Raw genomic sequence first — 20,889 nt, forward strand, 5'->3', positions numbered from 1 at the left:
TTCTTTAAGAGTGCCCCCACAAAGAGAGTTACTTTTTTCTTTCCCCTGTGCAATTCCTGGTTTAAACTCTATGGGCGCTCCACCGGAACTTTTACCCTTACATTCAACCCTGCTAAAATATTTTTTTGTGATTCTAGTTCAAAAATATATACTTATCCAGTGCAAAGGGACTCTCTCCCCCCCCCCCCCCCCCACCCCACCCCTCTCCTTATCTCCTGTGAACACCCAGTTTACTTCTGAACCTCATGAACATTAATATCTGCCTACTTTAGGCGGGTGTGATACATGATCCCCGCAGTCACATGACCGACACTGGCATCCCGACAATTAGAATGCCGACAGGGGATGGATGGGGTAATTATTTTACCCCTCCCCTGTTCCTAACCCTCCTTGGGTGGCTGGTAGAGCTAAGATATGTGGGGGTGGTGGCTAGGGTTAAGAAACCGGGGGAGAGGAAGGGGGGGTGGCGGCTATGGCTACCTGCCCCCCTAGTACTTAACTCTAGCAGCCAAAACCCTCCCCCAACCCCCCCCCCAACCCCTAGGGTCCTAACCTTAACAGCGGCCCGATACTTAAATTCGGGATGTCGGTGTTCTGGTGTCTGGATTCTGCCGTCGGTCATGACCGCCAGCGTCCAGACTGCCTGGGATGCTAACTGCATCCCCTTTAGGCATTGTGTAGTGATTCTGGCGTTACAGTTAACACCAATTCCTACATAAGTGGAAAGAAAAAGTCCCTATGGGATAATATAGTAAATAATTGCTGCACAAATTGGTATTTCTTTATCATCCACTAGGGGTCACTGGAGTACTCTTGGGATATGGACGGCTTCCACCGGAAGAAGGCACTGAATAAATTAATTTTTGAGACTACTCCTCCCCTCCATATCCTCGAGCACTTCAGTGTTTTTTCTGTGCTCGACACAGTTAGAAGGCATAGTGGAGCTCGTCCACGAAGTATTGGAATTTTTTTTTTAGTTCCTAAGTTTTTCTTCTTTTCAAGGATTTCCACGTCCTTTCCCCCCTTCTAACAGGCGTGGGTCAGGGACAGTGGAAGCGGCTGAGAACAGCCGTGAGTGTCGGACCTCTCTGTAAAGAGCTCCCTCACTCCACCTGCAGGCTGCCTGCAAAAAGCTGGACGGAGCTTGGATGAGAAGCCCCGTCATAGACTTTGGTCACGGTCCAGGTATGTTAGGGGCGGTCAGCTCTTGCTGCCGCTCCACTGTTGGGGATTGTATTGGGTACTCACCGCTGCCCGGAGCGCGTGTGCATGGGCCGCTTCACGGCTCCATGCGGCGCGCTCTCACTCTCCGCTCCCAGCATCTTAAATACCAGACCGCTGCTCCCCGGCGCCGCAGCAGCGCTGCCTGGCTACACAGACACTCCGCAAAATGTGTGTGGCGGGCGGGAGCGCGTGTGCATAGGCCGCTCCAGGGCTCTATGCAGCACGCTCGCTGCTTCCGCTATCCGCCCGCAGCAGCCGAGGAGTTCCCGCTGCCTGGGCCTACAGGTACAGGCCGCTCACACGGCCCTATGCAGACTTCCACAGGCCCCGACCCGGTGCTGTACACGGAGGTCGTGGGAGTGGGGGGGGGAGACATTGGCAGTATTTGGCAGTGTTAAGTAAGGTGCTTAATATGTTAATGTTCTCCTGTCTGTTCCAGGTTTCCTTTATTACATCTCGGCTAAGAGTGGTACTAGGGAAATTTTGGGGTCAGTTTCTTATTGCTGGCAGGCACTGCACTTGCCTGATATATACCAGGAACTTTGGTGTTATTACTGAGTCGTGCAGTCTGTCTGTGTGTAGTTTGTATTGTCTGTCTTTTATAATGAGTAAGACACCAGCAAAATCTAAGAAACATTTTTCATGTCATGTCTGTAAGAGTGTGTTGCCTGATGGATCCACCACATGTACAGCATGTGTTGTTAATACAGCCATAAATACGATTTCAGAAGTAAAACCACCATCTCTGGACCCTCCATGGGCTTTACTTGCAGATGTATTAGTTGGTTTACAATCAGAGCTGGCCGACTCTCGTGAAGAAAGAGAGGCGGCAAGATCTGAGTTTAAAATGAGACCATTTGAGTTACCAGAGTCTCAATCTGGTCAGAGGCCCACCTTGAGTGGAAAAGATAAATTTCCTTTTCCTAATAATTCTCCAGTCTCTGGGATACTAGACCTCACTGAACAGGAGTATGAGGAGGGCGAAATAGGGCAACAGTCAGATAGTGACGATTTTGACAGCCCAGGTATTGACAATCTCATCAGAGCAGTACGTCAGTCGCTGGAGTTTACGGAAACTGAGGAGCCCCTGACGAATGATGAGGTAGTTTTTACTAAACGACAGAGATCTCCGATGTGTTTCCCTATTTCGGAATCTCTTAATAAAATGTTACTGGAATCACGGAAAAATCCGGATAAACGGTTTTCTATTCCTCGTAGATTTAAATCGAGTTACCCGTTTCCAGAGTCCATGACAGCTACTTGGGAGAACCCACCATTGGTGGATTCATCCGTATCCAAACTTACAAGGAAGTTAACCATACCAGTACCAACTGCTACTACGCTTAAAGACCCTGCAGATCGTAAAATAGATGCTATGCTAAGGTCCATGTATACAGCAGCTGGAGTGCTGCTGAGACCTGGGTTGGTTGGCATTTGGGTTACTAAAGCTTCAATGGTATGGATAAAAGAGCTCAAGTCGGCTCTGCAAGATGACCATCTTATACTTCTCGCGGATCAAATCTGGGAAGCTGCTGAATATCTATGTACAGCTTCTACTGACGTCTGTCAGCTTACTTCTCGCCTGTCCTCATCGCTAGTCATAGTACGACGAGCACTTTGGCTGCGTTCTTGGCAGGCGGAGACGGAGGTTAAAAAAGGTATAGAGGCATTGCCTTATGATGGCGAGAAGCTTTTCGGTCCTGAATTGGACAAATGGATTTCTGAGGCTACTGGAGGAAAGTCTGTGTTTCTTCCATCGCCTACAACTATACCTAAACGGAAATATTCTGGTCCGGCGTTCAAATCCTTTAGAACTCAGCCCTTTCGTGGGCAGGGCACAGGAGCAGTCACGCCTGGTAGAAGAGGTCGGGGACGTAGTGCTCGACAATCCAATGCACGTCGTCAAGACACTAAGACCACTAACAAACCAGTGGCATGACGGGCTCCCAGCCCATCTCGGATCTCCAATTGTGGGAGCACGCCTTCAGAGCTTTCAGGGGGCGTGGCTGCAGACGTCCACATATGGGTGGATCCGCAAGTTAGTATTAGAGGGTTACAAAATAGAGTTCGATTATCTTCCGACAGGACTGCCTGTGTCGGACGACAAGAAAGCAGTTCTGCAGGTTGCCATTCAGTCTCTGCTGAATGCTGCAGTTGTAATTCCGGTCCCCGTGCAGGAACAGGGGCAGGGTTATTATTCCAGTCTGTTTCTGGTACCAAAACCAGATGGCTCAGTCAGGCCAATATTGAACCTAAAAGGTCTCAATCATTACGTCACTTACCACAGATTCAAGATGGAATCTCTCAGGTCAGTAATTGCAGGGTTAGAGCCGCAGGAATTCATGATTGCACTGGATCTCAAGGATGCGTACTTACACATTCCGATTTGGCCACCTCACCAGAGTTTCTTAAGGTTTGCGATAAGGCGAGACCATTACCAGTTTCAGGCTCTCCCGTTTGGCCTCTCATCAGCGCCTCGGGTATTCACCAAGGTAATGTCCGTGATGATAGCTCATCTCAGGTCCCTAGGGGTAATAATTGTTCCGTATTTGGACGATCTACTCATAAAGGCTCCGTCTCAACAATTGCTTCTCCAGCATGCTTTGCTAACGTACAATGTACTAGTTCAGCACGGTTGGATAGTCAGTTTAAAGAAATCACATCTAATTCCGTGTCAGCGACTTCAATTCCTAGGGATGATTCTCGATACAGTAAAACAAAAGGTTTACCTGCCACAACAGGAAGTACAGGTCATTCGTCATCTGGTGCAATTAGTGCTCAAGCCACGCACAGTCTCAGTACATTTGTGCATTCGCCTTTTAGGCACAATGGTGGCGGCTTTCGAAGCACTTCAGTTCGGAAGGTTTCACTCACGTCCGTTTCAACTGGAGGTGTTAGCACAATGGTCGGGATCACATCTGCAGTTGCACCACAGGGTGAGATTGTCGCCACAAGTCAGGGTGTCTCTTCTCTGGTGGTTAAAAATGCACAATCTATCTGCAGGGAGACGATTCGGCGTCGTGAATTGGATAATTCTGACAACAGACGCAAGTCTCAGAGGTTGGGGAGCTGTAGTTCAGAGTCATCGGCTCCAGGGCCTCTGGGCAAATCACGAAAGATCGCTATCCATAAATGTTCTGGAACTCAGGGCGATTTACAATGCTCTAAGACAAGCAGTGTACATGTTTCGTTTTCAGACTGTTCAGGTGCAGTCAGACAATGCGACGGCAGTCGCATACATAAACAAACAAGGAGGAACGAGAAGCCGCATGGCAATGCGGGAAGTAGCTCGGATCCTCAGATGGGCCGAATATCACCAGGTGATATTGTCGGCAGTGTTCATTCCGGGAGTGGACAACTGGGAGGCAGATTTTCTCAGTCGTCGGGATTTTCATCCAGGAGAGTGGGCATTAAATCCAGAAGTATTTCAGATGTTGATCCAGAAGTGGGGGTACCCTCAGGTGGATCTGATGGCATCCCGCCACAATCATCAGGTGTCACGATATGTGTCCAGAACAAGAGATCCAGGGGCAGTGGCGGTGGATGCTCTCACAGCCACGTGGCCGTACAGCCTTGTGTATCTGTTTCCACCGTTTCCGCTGCTCCCGCTGTTGCTAAAACGGATCAAGAGAGGGTCCGTCACAGTCATACTAATAGCGCCTCATTGGCCTCGGAGGGCTTGGTTCTCGGATCTCCTCGGGTTACTCGCAGACGATCCGTGGCCACTCCCACTACGTCCGGACCTGTTACAACAGGGTCCGTTCCTTTACCCCGATTTAGCGCGGCTGCGTTTGACGGGGTGGCTGTTGAAAAGGCCATCTTAAGAAGAGAGGGCATTCCTGAGTCTGTTATACCAACCATGGTACGAGCTAGGAAGCCGGTTACGGCAGCTCATTATTACAGAATCTGGCGTACTTATATAAGTTGGTGTGAAGCTCGGAAATTTCCGACATCATCTTTTAATTTATCCCGTCTTTTGTTATTTTTACAGATGGGGTTAGATGGAGGACTACGTCTTTCCACACTAAAGGTGCAGGTATCTCATCTGCGTTGTCAATTTTCTTTCAAAGGAAATTGGCCTCGTTGCCGTCAATACATACGTTTTTACAGGGTGTAAAGAGGATACAGCCTCCTTTCATTCCACCTACAGCACCATGGGACTTGAATCTGGTTTTAGATTTCTTACAGTCCGATTACTTTGAACCTTTACGACAAGTGGATATTAAATTTCTCACTTGGAAAACGATTTTTCTTTTAGCCTTAGCTTCGGCTAGGCGTGTTTCAGATCTGGGTGCCTTGTCGTGCAAGTCACCGTATTTAGTTTTTCATGATGACAGAGCGGAACTTCGGACGAATCCCGCTTTTCTACCAAAGGTAGTGTCGTCTTTTCACATCAATCAACCAATAGTAGTTCCTGTGTTAACAGGAGATTCTGGAACGTTGGATGTGGTTCGCGCATTGCGCATCTATGTATCCCGAACGTCTACTGTGCGTAAAACGGATACGTTGTTTGTTCTCTATGATGCGGCTAAGAGGGGTTGGCCAGCCTCTAAGCAAACCTTATCCAGATGGATCAAACGGACCATACGTCAGGCTTACCTTTATGCTAGGTTACAGCCACCTACTTCAGTAACAGCTCATTCCACACGTTCTGTGGGAACGTCATGGGCAGCGAGTCGTGGGGCTTCTACGACACAGCTTTGCCGTGCGGCTACTTGGTCTTCAGTGCACACGTTTGTGCGCTTTTACAAGTTTGATACTTTCGCGGCATCAGCATCTAGCTTTGGCCGTTTAGTGTTACAAGTGCCAAACAGCTCTCCCACCACGGAGGAAACTTTGGTACATCCCAAGAGTACTCCAGTGACCCCTAGTGGATGATAAAGAAAATAGGATTTTGGTACTTACCAGGTAAATCCTTTTCTTTGAATCCATAGGGGGCACTGGACGCCCACCCAGAGCAGTTTACCTGTTTTAGGAAGTTCAGTGGTTCTTATGGTAACACACTTTCACGACTGGTTTAAATTTAACAAGGGTTAATCAGTTATGGTGTCAACTGTTTAGTTGTCTGTTACGTTTTGTGTCAACTTTATTGTTGTCCGTGAGATTATATGTAATTCTCCTTTGGTCAATCTCTCTATCGATCCTGTTCGGCTCAGTAAAAAACACTGAAGTGCTCGAGGATATGGAGGGGAGGAGTAGTCTCAAAAATTAATTTATTCAGTGCCTTCTTCCGGTGGAAGCCGTCCATATCCCAAGAGTACTCCAGTGCCCCCTATGGATTCAAAGAAAAGGATTTACCTGGTAAGTACCAAAATCCTATTTTCTCCTACGTCCTAGAGGATGCTGGGGACTCCGAAAGGACCAGGGGGTATAGACGGGCTCTGCAGGAGACATGGGCACTTTAAGACTTTAAATGGGTGTGAACTGGCTCCTCCCTCTATGCCCCTCCTCCAGACCTCAGTTAGGTTCTGTGCCCAGAGGAGACTGGTCACACACAGAGGGCTCTCCTGAGTTTCTCTGGAAATAGACTTTTGTTAAGTTTTTTTATGTTCAGGGAGCACTGCTGGCAACAGGCTCCCTGCATCGTGGGACTGAGGGGAGAGAAGCAGACCTACTTCTGTGAGTTCAAAGGCTCTGCTTCTTAGGCTACTGGACACCATTAGCTCCAGAGGGTCTGACCGCTTGGGTCGCCTTGCAGCTCACTCCTGGAGCCGTGCCGCCGTCCCCCTCACAGAGCCAGAAGTCAGAAGACGGGTGAGTATTAGAAGCAACGAAGACTTCGTGAAGGCGGCAGAAGACTTCAGTCTTCCGGAGGTACCGCTCAGCGGTCGCGCTGCGCACCATTGCTCCCACACACACAAGGCACTGCAAGGGTGCAGGGCGCAGGAGGGGCGCCCTGGGCATCAAATATTACCTCATATAAGGGGCTGGCATCTATCTAAGGTGCGGTGGCACCTTTCCAGGGACCCCCACCAGCATAAAAAAGCGGGATGGAAGCGCGCCATGTAGGGGGCGGGGCTTCGTCCTCCAGCTCTAACCAGCGCCATTTTCTCTCCACAGCTTGCTGCAGAGACGCTGCTCCTGGCCCTTCACTGCACACAAGTAACTGGGTGCTTGAAAAACGAGGGGGGGGGGCACAAATTTGGTGTTGGTTAATATTGTTATAATATATAACAGCGCTTACAGGTTTCTGACCGGTGGGGCGCTGGGTGTGAGCTGGCAAACTCTTTCTCTGTCCCTCTGAAAGGCCTTGCTGTGGGTCTGTCCCCTGTAGCCCAGTGTGTTGGGTGGTGTCGGTACGTGTGTGTCGACATGTCTGAGGCTGAATGCTCTACCCAGGAGGAGGCGTGTGTGGGGGCTGAACAGAATGAAGGAGTGACTCCGTCGGCACCGCCGACTGCTGATTGGGTGGAGATGTGGAGCGTTTTGAATAAGAGTGTGGCTTTGTTACATAAGAGGTTGGATAAATCCGAGGCTCAGAACCAGGCATGGAGGCATTCCATGGGAGAGGTAGTCCCACTCACTCGGGCACCCTCGGGGTCCCAAAAACGTTCATTTACCCAGATATCAGACTCGGATACCGACACGGACTCGACTGTGTCGACTATGATAATGCGAAGCTACATCCTAAGGTGGCTAAGAGTATTCAGTACATGTTTGTGGCAATAAAAGACGTGTTACATATCACAGAGGACCCCGCTGTCCCTGAGACTAGGGTCTGCATGTTTAAGGGGAAGAAGCCGGAGGTAACGTTTCCTTCCTCGCATGAACTGAATGCTCTTTTTGAAAGGGCCTGGGAAACCCCGGATAAACGGTGGCAGATTCCCAGGAGAATTGCTATGGCATACCCGTTTCCTTCCCAGGATAGGGTTAGGTGGGAGTCTACCCCCACAGTGGACAAAGCTCTAGCGCGTTTGTCCAAGAAGGTGGCGCTGCCGTCACCTGAGATGGCGGCCCTTAAGGATCCGGCTGATCGTAGGCAGGAAACTACCTTGAAGTCTATTTTTGTCACGACAAAAGCCGGCCGTGGCTTCGGCATGGGTGAGTAACGCTATTGAAAAGTGGGCTGATACCTTGTTATCTGAAATAGACACTCTGGATAAGGATAGCGTACTGTTGACACTGGGTCATATCAAGGACGCTGCGGTCTATCTAAAGGATACTGCGAGGGATATTGGCCTCTTGGGATTGAGGGCCAATGCCATGGCAGTCTCGGCTAGGAGGGTATTGTGGACTCCTCAATGGAATGGTGATGCTGATTCTAAAAAAGCTATGGAGGCTCTGCCCTTTATGGGGGAAGTTTTATTTGGTGAAGGCCTCGCGGACCTGGTTTCTACAGCTACCACGGGTAAGTCCTCGTTTCTGCCTTTTGTTCCTCCGCAGCAAAAGAAAGAAGACGCCTCAATACCAGGTGCAGTCCGTTCGGTCGCAGAAGTTCCGGAAAGGATGTGGGTCATCCTTCCTTGCCAGAGGTAAGGGAAAGGGAAAGAGATCACCGGCCGTGGCAGGGTCTCAGGAGCAGAAGTCCTCCCCGGCTCCTTCCAAGTCCACCGCATGACGCTGGGGCTCCCCTGCGGGAGTCCGCACCGGTGGGGGCACGTCTTCAGCTTTTCAGTCAGGTCTGGGTTCACTTGGGCCTGGACCCTTGGGTGCTAGAGTTTGTGACCCAAGGACACAAACAGGAGTTTCAAGACGTGCCTCCGCGACGATTTTTCAAATCGGCCTTACCAGCTTCCCTTCCGGAAAGGGAGGTAGTGAGTGCGGCAATACAGAAGCTGTGTCAGCAGCGGGTCATTGTCGAAGTGCCCCCGTCACAACGGGAAGAAGGGTTTTATTCAAACCGGTTTGTGGTCCCGAAGCCGGATGGCTCGATCAGACCGATTCTGAATTTAAAGTCCCTCAATCTCTATTTGAAAAGTTTCAAATTCAAGATGGAATCTCTGCATGCAGTGATCTCCAGTCTAGAGGGAGGGGATTTTATGGTATCAGTCGACATAAAGGTTGCTTACCTACATGTCCCCATATATCTTCCTCATCAGACGTACCGGAGGTTCGCTGTTCAGGATTGTCACTACCAATTTCAGACGTTGCCGTTTGGTCTTTCCACGGCCCCGAGGATTTTTACCAAGGTCATGGCGGAAATGATGGTGCTCTTGCGCAAGCAGGGGGTCACAATTATCCCGTACTAGGATGATCTCCTGATAAAGGCGAGATCACAGGAGCTATTGCTAAAAACGTTGCGCTGTCCCTGACGGTTCTGCAGCAACATGGATGGCTCCTAAATTTGCCGAAGTCGCAGTTGATTCTGACAAAACGGCTGTCGTTCTTGGGCATGGTTCTGGACACTGATCTACAGAGAGTTTTTCTCCCGGGGGAAAAAGCTCTGGAAATCCAGTCCATGGTCAAGGACTTTCTGAAACCGGCAAGAGTGTCGATTGATCAGTGCACTCGAGTGCTGGGGAAGATGGTAGCGGCCTACGAGGCCATTCCTTTTGGCAGATTTCATGCCAGAACGTTTCAGTGGGACCTGTTGGACAAATGGTACGGGTCCCATCTACACATGCACCGGAGAATATGCCTGTCCCCCAAGGCCAGGATTTCTCTACTGTGGTGGCTCCAAAGTTCTCACCTACTGGAGGGTCGCCGGTTCGGGATCCAGGATTGGGTCCTGGTAACCACGGATGCGAGTCTCCGGGGTTGGGGAGCAGTCACTCAAGGGGAGAATTTCCAGGGAAAATGGTCAAGCCAGGAAGCTTGTCTGCACATAAACATCCTGGAATTAAGGGCCATTTACAATGCCCTTCTGCAAGCAGAACATCTCCTTCGCGGACTACCCGTCCTGATTCAGTCGGACAACATAACAGCGGTGGCGCACGTAAACCGCCAGGGCGGAACAAGGAGCAGAGCAGCAATGGCGGAAGCCACAAAGATTCTTCGCTGGGCGGAAAGACATGTAAGCGCTCTGTCAGCTGTCTTCATACCAGGCGTGGACAACTGGGAGGCAGACTTCCTCAGCAGACACGATCTCCATCCAGGAGAGTGGGGTCTTCATCAAGAGGTCTTTGCAGAAGTGACAAGTCGTTGGGGACTTCCTCAAGTAGACATGATGGCGTCTCGCCTCAACAAGAAGCTTCAGGCATATTGTTCCAGGTCGAGGGACCCTCGTGCACTTGCAGTGGACGCGCTAGTGACGCCATGGGTGTTTCAGTATGTCTATGTGTTCCCTCCGCTTCCGCTCATTCCAAAGGTGTTAAAAATCATAAGAAGAACAGGAGTTCGGACGATACTCGTTGTTCTAGACTGGCCAAGGAGGGCCTGGTATCCGGATCTTTAGGAATTGCTCGTGGAAGATCCCTGGCCTCTTCCTCTGAGAGAGGATCTGTTACGGCAAGGGCCGTGCGTGTTCCAAGACTTACCGTGGCTGCGTTTGACGGCTTGGCGGTTGAACGCCAAATTCTAGCTCGAAAGGGTATTCCCGGAGAAGTCATTCCGACTTTACTGAAGGCTAGAAAGGAGGTAACTGCGAAGCATTACCACCGTATTTGGAGAAAATATGTGTCTTGGTGCGAATCCAATAAGGCGCCTACGGAAGAATTTCAGCTGGGTCATTTTCTCCATTTTTTGCAATCAGGCGTGGATGCGGGCCTAAAGTTAGGCTCCATTAAAGTGCAGATTTCGGCCTTATCTATTTTCTTTCAAAGGGAATTGGCCTCCCTTCCAGAAGTACAGACTTTCGTGAAGGGGGTGCTGCACATACAGCCTACATTTGTGCCCCCGGTGGCACCATGGGACCTTAATGGGGTGTTACAGTTCCTAGCGTCACATTGGTTTGAACCGTTACAAACGGTTGAGTTGAAGTTTCTCACTTGGAAGGTGGTCATGCTATTGGCCTTGGCGTCCGCAAGGCGGGTGTCAGAGCTGGCGGCTTTGTCTCACAAAAGCCCTTACTTGGTCTTCCATGTTGATAGAGCAGAATTGAGAACTTGTCAACAATTTCTGCCAAAGGTGGTTTCGGCGTTTCACATGAACCTACCTATTGTGGTACCTGTGGCTATGGAAGCCTTGGCGGATTCTAAGTCTCTCGATGTGGTCAGAGCTTTGAAAATTTATGTGGCAAGAACGGCTTGTATTAGGAAAACAGAGGCGCTGTTTGTTCTATATGCTTCCAACAAGGTTGGGGTTCCTGCTTCTAAGCAGACTATTGCACGCTGGATCTGTAATATGATTCGGCATGCACATTCTACGGCTGGATTGCCGTTACCGAATTCGGTGAAGGCCCATTCCACTAGGAAGGTGGGCTCGTCTTGGGCGGCTACCCGGGGTGTCTCGGCATTACAGCTTTGCCGAGCAGCTACTTGGTCGGGGTCAAACACGTTTGCGAAATTCTACAAGTTTGGTACCCTGGCTGATGAGGACCTCATGTTTGTTCAATCGGTGCTGCAGAGTCATCCGCACTCTCCCGCCCGGTCTGGAGCTTTGGTATAAACCCCATGGTCCTTTCGGAGTCCCCAGCATCCTCTAGGACGTATGAGAAAATAGGATTTTAATACCTACCGGTAAATCCTTTTCTCTAAGTCCGTAGAGGATGCTGGGCGCCCATCCCAGTGCGGACTCTATCTGCAGTACTTGTTAATGGTTATTGCTTATGTTACACAAAGGTTGTGTTTTGGTTAAGGTCAGCCTGTTGCTGATTGTTTTGATTCACGCTGTTAACTGGTTGTAGTTACAGGCCATGTTGTACGGTGTGCGTGGTGTGAGCTGGTATGTATCTCACCCTTAGTTTAACAAAATCCTTTTCCTCGAAATGTCCTTCTCCTCTGGGCACAGTTCCTATAACTGAGGTCTGGAGGAGGGGCATAGAGGGAGGAGCCAGTTCACACTCATTTAAAGTCTTAAAGTGCCCATGTCTTAAAATATTAAAGGTGTTAAAATCCTATTTTCAATTATTATTTATTTTATTTTGGTGATTTGCAGGTTTATTTCTCAATTACTGAATTTATTATATGCAAATCAACCACTAAATTGCTTTAAAAAAACCCAATAGATTTTGACATTAACTGGGGGAATTCAAATGTTTGAAAATTCAGTTGGGTGTCTGTCTGTTCCTGTCTATTAGATAGGAAAAAACAGACCCAACTGACTTTTCAAACATTTGAATTCCCCCCTAAGTGTAGAATAGAAAGAACCTGTGATTCCCCCAACATATTTGTCTGGCTGGTGATCTCTGTACTGTTGTTTAATACTTTCAGAACCAGTTATTTTGTTAATCTTTGATCTTTGTTTTAGACGGAAGTCCATTATGCCATACTGTCTCTTCTACTGTGTTTGTCTGATTCACCATCCAAATATGACTATATTGAAAAGCCAAGGAAAAAACAAGCAGGTAACTGGTAAACTTTGCATTATGGAAAGGTCATTTAACCTGTTTGCTATACACGTACATGATTTTTAATTACTCTGTAAATTTCGGTATATTATGTTGATTAAGGACATTCAAGAGATATTACAATTTTATACTCAAGTCTACATTTTACTGCCCCAATAACCAGAAGAAATGAAGGGGGCATACTCTGCCTGATCTCTTCTTCAGTTCAGCTCTTGTAGTAAGGGATGCCAGCAGCTTAACTGTGAGGTCTCATACTGTGGGGCCAGTTATACATTACAGCCCATCACTTGAGAGGGGTGAACTGGATATAACCGCAGTAGAGACAAGACAACTTGTTTCATCCCTGCGGTCAGAGAATGAAAACTATACAGATATGTCCTCATACATCTATCCTCAATACGCCATGCAGCGCTGGATGCCTGGCGTGAGTAAGCTGACCGACCCGAGCAGCTCTGCTAGCATCGGATGTCTTTTTTTTTTGCCAAAAATGCGTCGTAGTCAGTGTGTTGTGACGCACAGATAACTAATCAGCACAGTCTCCAGATGCGTCGTACTCGCATCGCATTGCAACTAAGACACATTTTCAGAAAAATAAGACACCCGACTTGGTGCGTCAAGAGGGTCTGATTGGCACTATTTCAGCAAAGATGTACTATTTCAGCAAAGATGTACAGTATGAGGTCACATCCCTAGGTCATTACTGTAATGTGCAGACAGGCTGCTTGTGAAAGAACTATATTGTAGGTGTCTGTAAGTGAGGAGACCATTTTCTAACAACTAGTAGCTTGTGCTATACCCCCATGTGCAGTGCATAGATAAATTGTTTATATACAGATGTGTCCTCCCTCATTGTTAGTCACGTTAAACACCCCTTCTAGTCGCACGTAGTTGTGAGTGCATTTACTAAAGCTGAGCGACTTTCTTCTGTCCACTAGGGGACACAGGGAACACTGGGTATAGCCTGGAGAAGTAAGTTTGGGCACCAAATATTTGCAACTTTCAGTTTCAATTTGGTGTCGGCAGGAGCATGCACCATTTTGTGTGGGGGCTGCTATTAAGTGGTCCCCCTAGTTACTTTTTTCCTTTCTTTTTTTCTTTTACACACTAAGCGGTCTGCTAAGACGTCTTATAGGATGCCCTCACAGCTTCTCCAACACCAGCTGCCGACAGCACCAGCAACTCGGTCGGTGACTTCCACCCAGGGCATCTGGGAGGTGACACAGCAGAGGCAGTATACCCTCCACCGCTCCTGGACCCTGCAGCTGTATGTGCAGGGCGGGTAAGGGAGCCGCATCTTTGCGGCTTTTTACCGCTGGTGCAGAAGACCACCAGCGATGTGGTTAAGTGTCTGTCCAGGTCTCTGCTCCGCATACTGCACCACCAGGCTAGCTTGGAACAGGACACCGCAGGAGCGGTGAGGCCATTGTCCCTGGGTTTTTTGGGGTTTTTTTTTTACCTAAGGGGAAGGCAGGCTTTCAACAAAGTTGACTGCCTGCCTTAGGCACACTCCTCTCTTCACCTCCTAGAACCGTGGACAGCCATTTTAAGCACATTGCTGCCTCAGAGACACGCAGAGAGAAGCTTAGGCTTCTGTCTCCTCCAAGTCTTACTCCTAGCAGCCTGTTGTCAATGCAAAACTCCTTCCTGCTTATTTGGCTGGATTGTTGAGTATCAGTGCCAACTTATTCTGTGCATTGATTGGTTCTGTATGCATGTGTTTTTAAGCTTTTTACTGATGTCCCTGTTCTGTTTTCGTGTCCTGCTGTATCTGTGGGTCTGTGTATGTACCCTTGAGCTTAGATATCTATATTGCTTATTATATTTATAAAGATATTTCTATAGCAGGCCCATTTATTGTTTCTGGGTACTGCCTCCCACCCTTTGCACTGTCCTGTAGTACATGCCACTGCATCAGCTTTGCGTGTGGGGTCAAGCTTGGTTTGCATTACTATGTCATTCAAAAACAAAGCTCCCAGGGAGGTGGGTGCCTCAGTGCCACGTACTTATAGACTCTTTGTTAACACTCTCTCTTCTCATGATCCGTTCCTTCGCGGCTATACTGCGGTACGCCCCTTCAGCAGTGCCATCCACTCAGGAATCGGCTTGCATCAACCCTGACATAGGTAATGTCTAAGAAGACCGGCTTGCAGCTCCCGCATCAGCCCTCCAAGCTAGTGTTCAGCCATGCGCGTCTGCTGTTGGTGACCCTCCAACGCAACTTTGACCCTCCAACGCAACTTGCCCAGCTGCTCACAGTGAAGCCACCCCCTTACAGAGCCAGAAGATCAATGGCAATTTAGTCACCAGCCCCCGTTGCCGCCATCTTCACACCGGCTCCCCGCTTGCAACAGGGTATGGAGCGCAGTACTAACTGCGCTCCGGGGCTCAGCGGTACATAGTGCAGCGCTGTGAGGGGCGCCCTAAGCCAGCGCCTACATTGACCTTCAAGCCTGTCAGGGTCCCAGGATCGCTGCCAGCATAATTCCTCAGGCCAGTATAATCTCCAGAACAGCAGGAAGACAGCGCTATTAAGGGGGCGGAGTTTCTCAGAGCGGACCCAGCAGCGTTCAGCGCCATTTTCCTGCCTGCAGAAGCGCCGTCAGTGAGAGCTGTACCTCCATTTCAACTCCAGCTATCTCTTACGGGGGTTGTAGAAGGGGAGGGGGGGGGGGGGGCTGTGTATAGAGTGTTTAACCTATTAAGGTACACAGTCAGCGCTGGTTGAGGGTCTCCCTATACCTTGGAAGCGCTGTGTGTGGGTTGGCTCCAATCTCTTTGTCTCTCTTGCCATTCTTGGGGGTGAAACTCTGTTTGTCCTCCCTTGTGTGTGGAGTGTCAGTGGTCTCCATTAAGCTATGTCCAGGGACTCTGTGTCATATGCTGCAGAGGATATGTCCTCTCATGATGATTCCATCCCATTCCATGTAATCAGGATTGCACTGTTTTAGCACAGATACCAGCAATGGTTATCCTCTATGATTTCTCCGATTTCTACTAGGGTTGCACAGAATTAATCTTCAACTCAATTTTTACCGAACTCTATGGCAGTCTGGTCCGGTTCTGTTACCTCAGGGCCCCACACTTTATGTTCCCACAAACGTGCTCTTGCACAGATCATGCAAGATGACACAAATACCGATTTTGACACTGCAGACGGTGATGGGGATGTGTTGCGGGGGGCAGCATCTCTTGCAAAAGGGGTGCAGTTGATGATAGAGGCCATTAGAGATGTGTTGAATATTACTGATACAACACCTGAGCAGGTTGAGGAAGCTTACTTCACAGACAATAGGAAAGCCTCGCTAACCTTCCCTGCGTCAAAAGAATTAAATACTGTTTTTGAAAAGGCTTTGGAAAACCCTGAGAATAAATTCCAGATCCCTAAGAGGGTTCAGGTGGCATTTCCTTTCCCTGTTGAGGATAGGAAAAAATGGGAAAACCTGCCTATTGTGGACGCGTCTGTATCCAGACTCACAAAAAAGGTGGTTTTACCTGTTCCATGATCTACCGCCTTAAAAGAGCCGGCTGATCGCAAAATTGATACTACGCTCAAATCCATATACACGGCTTCAGGGACGATACTACTTCCCACTATTGCCAGTGCATGGATTTCCAAAGCTATAGTAAAGTGGTCAGGCACGTTACTTGAGGATTTGGATACAATGGATAAAAGGGTTTCTTCATGGCAGGTGCAGCTGAGGGAAGAAAAGGCGACTTACCCGCTGTAGCCGCGGAAATCCACGCATCCAAAGCTTCTCCAAAGAGAGCCTGACCTGTGTAGGGTAGGGTCTCCACACCTCTCCTGAATTCCGCGTCGGCAGACCACTTGCGCAGCCAAAGTCCCCTACGAGCCGAGACCGACATGGAAGATATCCCTGCAGCCATGGAACCCAGGTCTTTCATGGATTCCACCAGAAATCCTGCAGAATCCTGAATGTTACGTAAAAACAATTCAACATCACTTTTCTTCAGCTACATCACAGTCCTTTCGGACTGCCAAGCCAAGAAAGGCCAAACCGTCCAACAGAAACCTGCTTCAGGTACGCCAAAGTCCTCAGCATGACAGTGGACCGTGGGGGTGGGTGGGGGGGCAAGACTCAGGCATTTCAGTCACGTTTGGGTGTCATCTGGCCTGGATTCCTGGGTGCAAAATATTGTGTTCCAGGGGTACAGGCTGGAATTTCAAGATCTCCCTCCTCACTGGCAGACAGGGCTATCCTACAGGAAGCCATCCAGAAGTTGGTGGAGGCACAGGTTATTGTACCAGTCCCACCCCATATGCAAAACAAAGGTTACTATTCGAACCTTTTCGTGGTACCGAAACCGGATGGTTCGGTCAGACCTATTCTGAACTTAAAATCGCTAAACCCCTTCCTGAGGGAGTTCAAGTTCAAAATGGAGTCTCTAAGGGCAGTGATATCAGGTCTGGAAGAGGGGGAATTCCTGGTATCCCTGGATATCAAGGATGCTTAACTCCACATTCCGATTTGGCTGCCGCATCAAGCTTATCTCCGATTCGCACTGTTGGACTGTCATTTCCAATTTCAGGCCCTGCCATTCGGCCTCCCCACAGCACTGAGGGTATTCACCAAGGTGATGGTAGAGATTATGGTTCTCCTCCGCAGACAGGGGGTGAACATAATTCCATATATGGACGATCTGCTGATAAAGGCATCGTCCAAGGAGAAGCTGTTACAGACCATTGTTCTCACGACCCATCTGCTCATAGAACACGGTTGGATCCTGAATCTTCCAAAATCACATTTGGAACCAACCAGGAGGTTGTCCTTTCTGGGAATGATCCTCGACACGAAAGTGCAGAGGGTGTTTCTTCCAGATGAAAAAGCGTTGGTGATACAAACAATGGTGCGGGATGTCCTGTAGCCAGCCCGGGTGTCGGTTCATCAGTGCCGCCTTCTAGGGGAGATGGTGGCCTCTTACGAGGCTCTGCAGTATGGGTGGTTTCATGCTCTGTCCTTCCAGCTGGATCTCCTGCACAAGTGGTCATGATCTCATCTTCACATGCACCAGAGAATACGTCTGTCGCCAAAGGCCAGGATTTCACTCCTCTGGTGGCTCCAACTCCCTCATCTTCTGGAGGGTCGCAGGTTCGGGATTCAGGACTGGATCCTTCTGACCACGGATGCAAGTCTCCAGGGCTGGGGCGCAGTTACCCAAGGGGAAACCTTCCAAGGAAGGTGGTCAAGTCTGGAAGCCGGCCTGCCGATAAACATTCTGGATCTAAGAGCCGTCTACAACGGTCTTCTCCAATCGGCCCATCTTCTAAGAAATCGGGCCATTCAAGTGCAATGTAACGACCGTGGCTTACATAAACCGACAGGGCGGAACGAAGAGCAGAGCTGCAATGTCAGAGGTAACAAGAATCGTCCTCTGGGCAGAAAAACACGCGTTGGCGCTGTCGGCAATCTTCATTCCGGGAGTAGACAACTGGGAGGCGGACTTCCTTAGCAGACACGATCTCCATCCGGGAGAGTGCGGTGTCCATCCGGAGGTGTTCAAGTAGATAACAGATCTTTGGGGTGTACCCCAAATAGACATGATGGCCTCTCGTCTCAACAAGAAGCTTTGGCGATATTGTTCCAGGTCGAGGGACCCGCAAGCAGTGGCGGTGGACGCCCTAGTGACTCTGTGGGTATTCCAGTCGGTGTACGTGTTTCCACCACTTCCACTCATTCCAAAAATTCTAAAGCTCATAAGGAGATCAAGAGTTCAAGCGATCCTCATTGCTCCAGACTGGCTATGAAGGACTTGGTACGCGACTCTTCTGGATCTACTGCTAGAAAAGCCAATGCCTCTTCCTCTTCGGGAGGACCTGCTACAGCAGGGGCCGTTCGCCTATCAAGACTTACCATGGCTACGTTTGACGGCATGGAGGTTGAACGCCAGATACTAGCTCGGAAGGGCATTCCGAACAAGGTTATTCCTACACTGATGCAGGCTAGGAAAGGAGTCACTTCTAAACATTACTATCGTATTTGGAAAAAATATGTATCTTGGTGTGAGTCCAAGAAGTTTCCTACGGTGTTGTTTCAACTGGGACGGTTTCTCCTCTTCCTGCAAGCAGGTGTGTATATGGGCATGCGGTTAGGATCCGTGAAGGTCCAGATTTCGTCTCTATCCATTTTCTTCCAGAAACCATTGGCTGCCCTCCCTGAGGTTCATTCTTTTTTGAAGGGAGTTCTGCACATTCAACCTCCCTTTGTACCGCCTACGGCGCCATGGGATCTTAACGTGGTGTTGCAGTTCCTTCAGTCGGACTGGTTTGAGCCTCTACAGGAGGTTTAGGTCAAGTTTCTCACGTGGAAGGCTGTCACTTTGTTGGCCTTAGCTTCTGCTAGACGTGTGTCGGAGTTGGGGGGCTTTGTCATGTAAAAGCCGCTACTTGATCTTCCATGAAGACAGAGCTGAGCTCCGGACGCGTCAACAGTTTTTTCCGAAGGTTGTGTCGGCATTTCATATCAACCAGCCTATTGTGGTGCCAGTTGCGACTGACTCCTCAATTTCATCCAAGTCTTTGGATGTTGTAAGGCAGCGGTGGCCAACCTGTGGCTCTTTAGCCGCATGTGGGTCTTTCTTTATTCAACTGTGGCTCCCAACACTCTAAATCATGTGACCACAACAGATACAGAAACCGCTGCACTCCAGCCAGACACGCAGCAGCATTACAGGGACTGAAAACTGAAGGAGTCAGATACTAGAGGTGAGACACCCACAAGCAAACAGAGGACACATTAGGGACTGCTGCAATGGCACGAGTTGATGGGGGGCTGTAGTGATACATGGGGGTGGGCTAGAGTGACATATGGCAGAGCTGGCTGGAGAGACACAGGAGGTTCCTGGCAGGAGTGACGTGGGAGGGTGCTGGAAGTAGTGACACATGGGGAGATATGGCTGGAGTGGCACATGGGGGAGCTGGCTGGAGTGACACATGGGGAGCTGAAGTTTATTATGTGAATCTAGCTTTTTCAATTTTTTGCGAAAGTGGCTTTTTCAATGGATCTGGCTTTAAAAAATTTTATTTTATGTTGTTCTGGCTTTTTCAATGTATTTTATACCAGGGGTGTGGTCTAGCAGGCACAAGGCCACATTCCATTTTTGCATGCGCGCCATCGGCTCGATGCCGGCTCTTTGACCAACCTAACAAGGTTTTTTGGCTCTTTGTCACTGACTGGTTGCCCACCCCTGTTGTAAGGGCTCTAAACATCTATGTGAGGAGGACTGCTCGTCACAGAAAATCGGACTCTCTGTTTGTCCTGTATGATCCCAAGAAAATTTGGTGTCCTGCTTCAAAGCAGACGATCTCTCGCTGGATCAGGATCTCCAACATGCGTATTCTACGGCAGGCTTGCCGTGTCCTTCGTCTGTTAAGGCCCACTCTACTCGTAAGGTGGGGTCTTCCTGGGCGGCTGCCCGGGGTGTCTCGGCTTTACAACTCTGCCGAGCGGCTACTTGGTCTGGGTCGAATACGTTTGCAAAGTTCTAAAAATTTGATACTTTGACCAAACTTTAGGTCCTCAGAGGCCAATCAGTTCTGCAGGAGCCTCCGCGCTCTCCATCCCGTTCTGGAAGTTTTGGTACATCCCCCATGGTACTAATGTGGACCCCAGCATCCTCTAGGACATAAGAGAAAAAAGGATTTTAATTACCTACCGGTAAATCCTTTTCTCGTAGTCCGTAGAGGATGCTGGGCGCCTGCCCAGCTCTTCGTTTTCCTGCAGTGGTTATCTAGTTCAGTACAACTTTGTTTTTAGTTGAGTACTGCATTGTTACTTGGTATGTAATGTTTCAGCGGTTGCTGAGTTTCAAGCTAGTTATCTTGGTTTGCCTTGTATGTGTGAGCTGGTTGACTCTCGCCACTATCTGTGTATAATCCTTTTCTCGAAGATGTCCATCTCCTCGGTCACAGTTTCTAGACGGAGTCTGGTAGGAGGGGCATAGAGGGAGGAGCCAGCCCACACTCTCAAACTCTTAAAGTGCCAATGGCTCCTAGTGGACCCGACTATACTCCCATGGTACTAATGTGGACCCCAGCATTTTCTACGGACTACGAGAAAAGGATTTACCGGTAGGTAATTAAAATCCAATTTTCTGTCTCCTCAGATGTGGAAACATCCTCGGTACCTGCCGATTCTATGTCTTAGGCGGATGTAGAAATGCTAATCAAAGCAGTCAAAGCCATTCTTCTGGTGGAGTATTCAGAAAGGAATTAGTGGGCCAAAGGCCCGATAATCGCATATCAGAAAAAGGGAACAACAGAG

General features: G+C 49.1%; 1 protein-coding gene across 1 annotated transcript in view; it reads left to right on the forward strand.

Moving 5' to 3' along the window:
• Nucleotides 1-20,889, forward strand: part of TUBGCP5 (tubulin gamma complex component 5) — a 195,050-nt gene that overhangs the window by 9,374 nt on the left and 164,787 nt on the right. Inside the window, exon 4 of the mRNA XM_063953273.1 lies at nt 12,511-12,607. Coding sequence (XP_063809343.1) covers nt 12,511-12,607 — 97 coding nt within the window. The remainder of the gene's footprint in view (nt 1-12,510; nt 12,608-20,889) is intronic.

This window comes from Pseudophryne corroboree, chromosome 2 (assembly GCF_028390025.1).
Source record: "Pseudophryne corroboree isolate aPseCor3 chromosome 2, aPseCor3.hap2, whole genome shotgun sequence".
In the NCBI taxonomy this organism is placed as follows: domain Eukaryota; kingdom Metazoa; phylum Chordata; class Amphibia; order Anura; family Myobatrachidae; genus Pseudophryne; species Pseudophryne corroboree.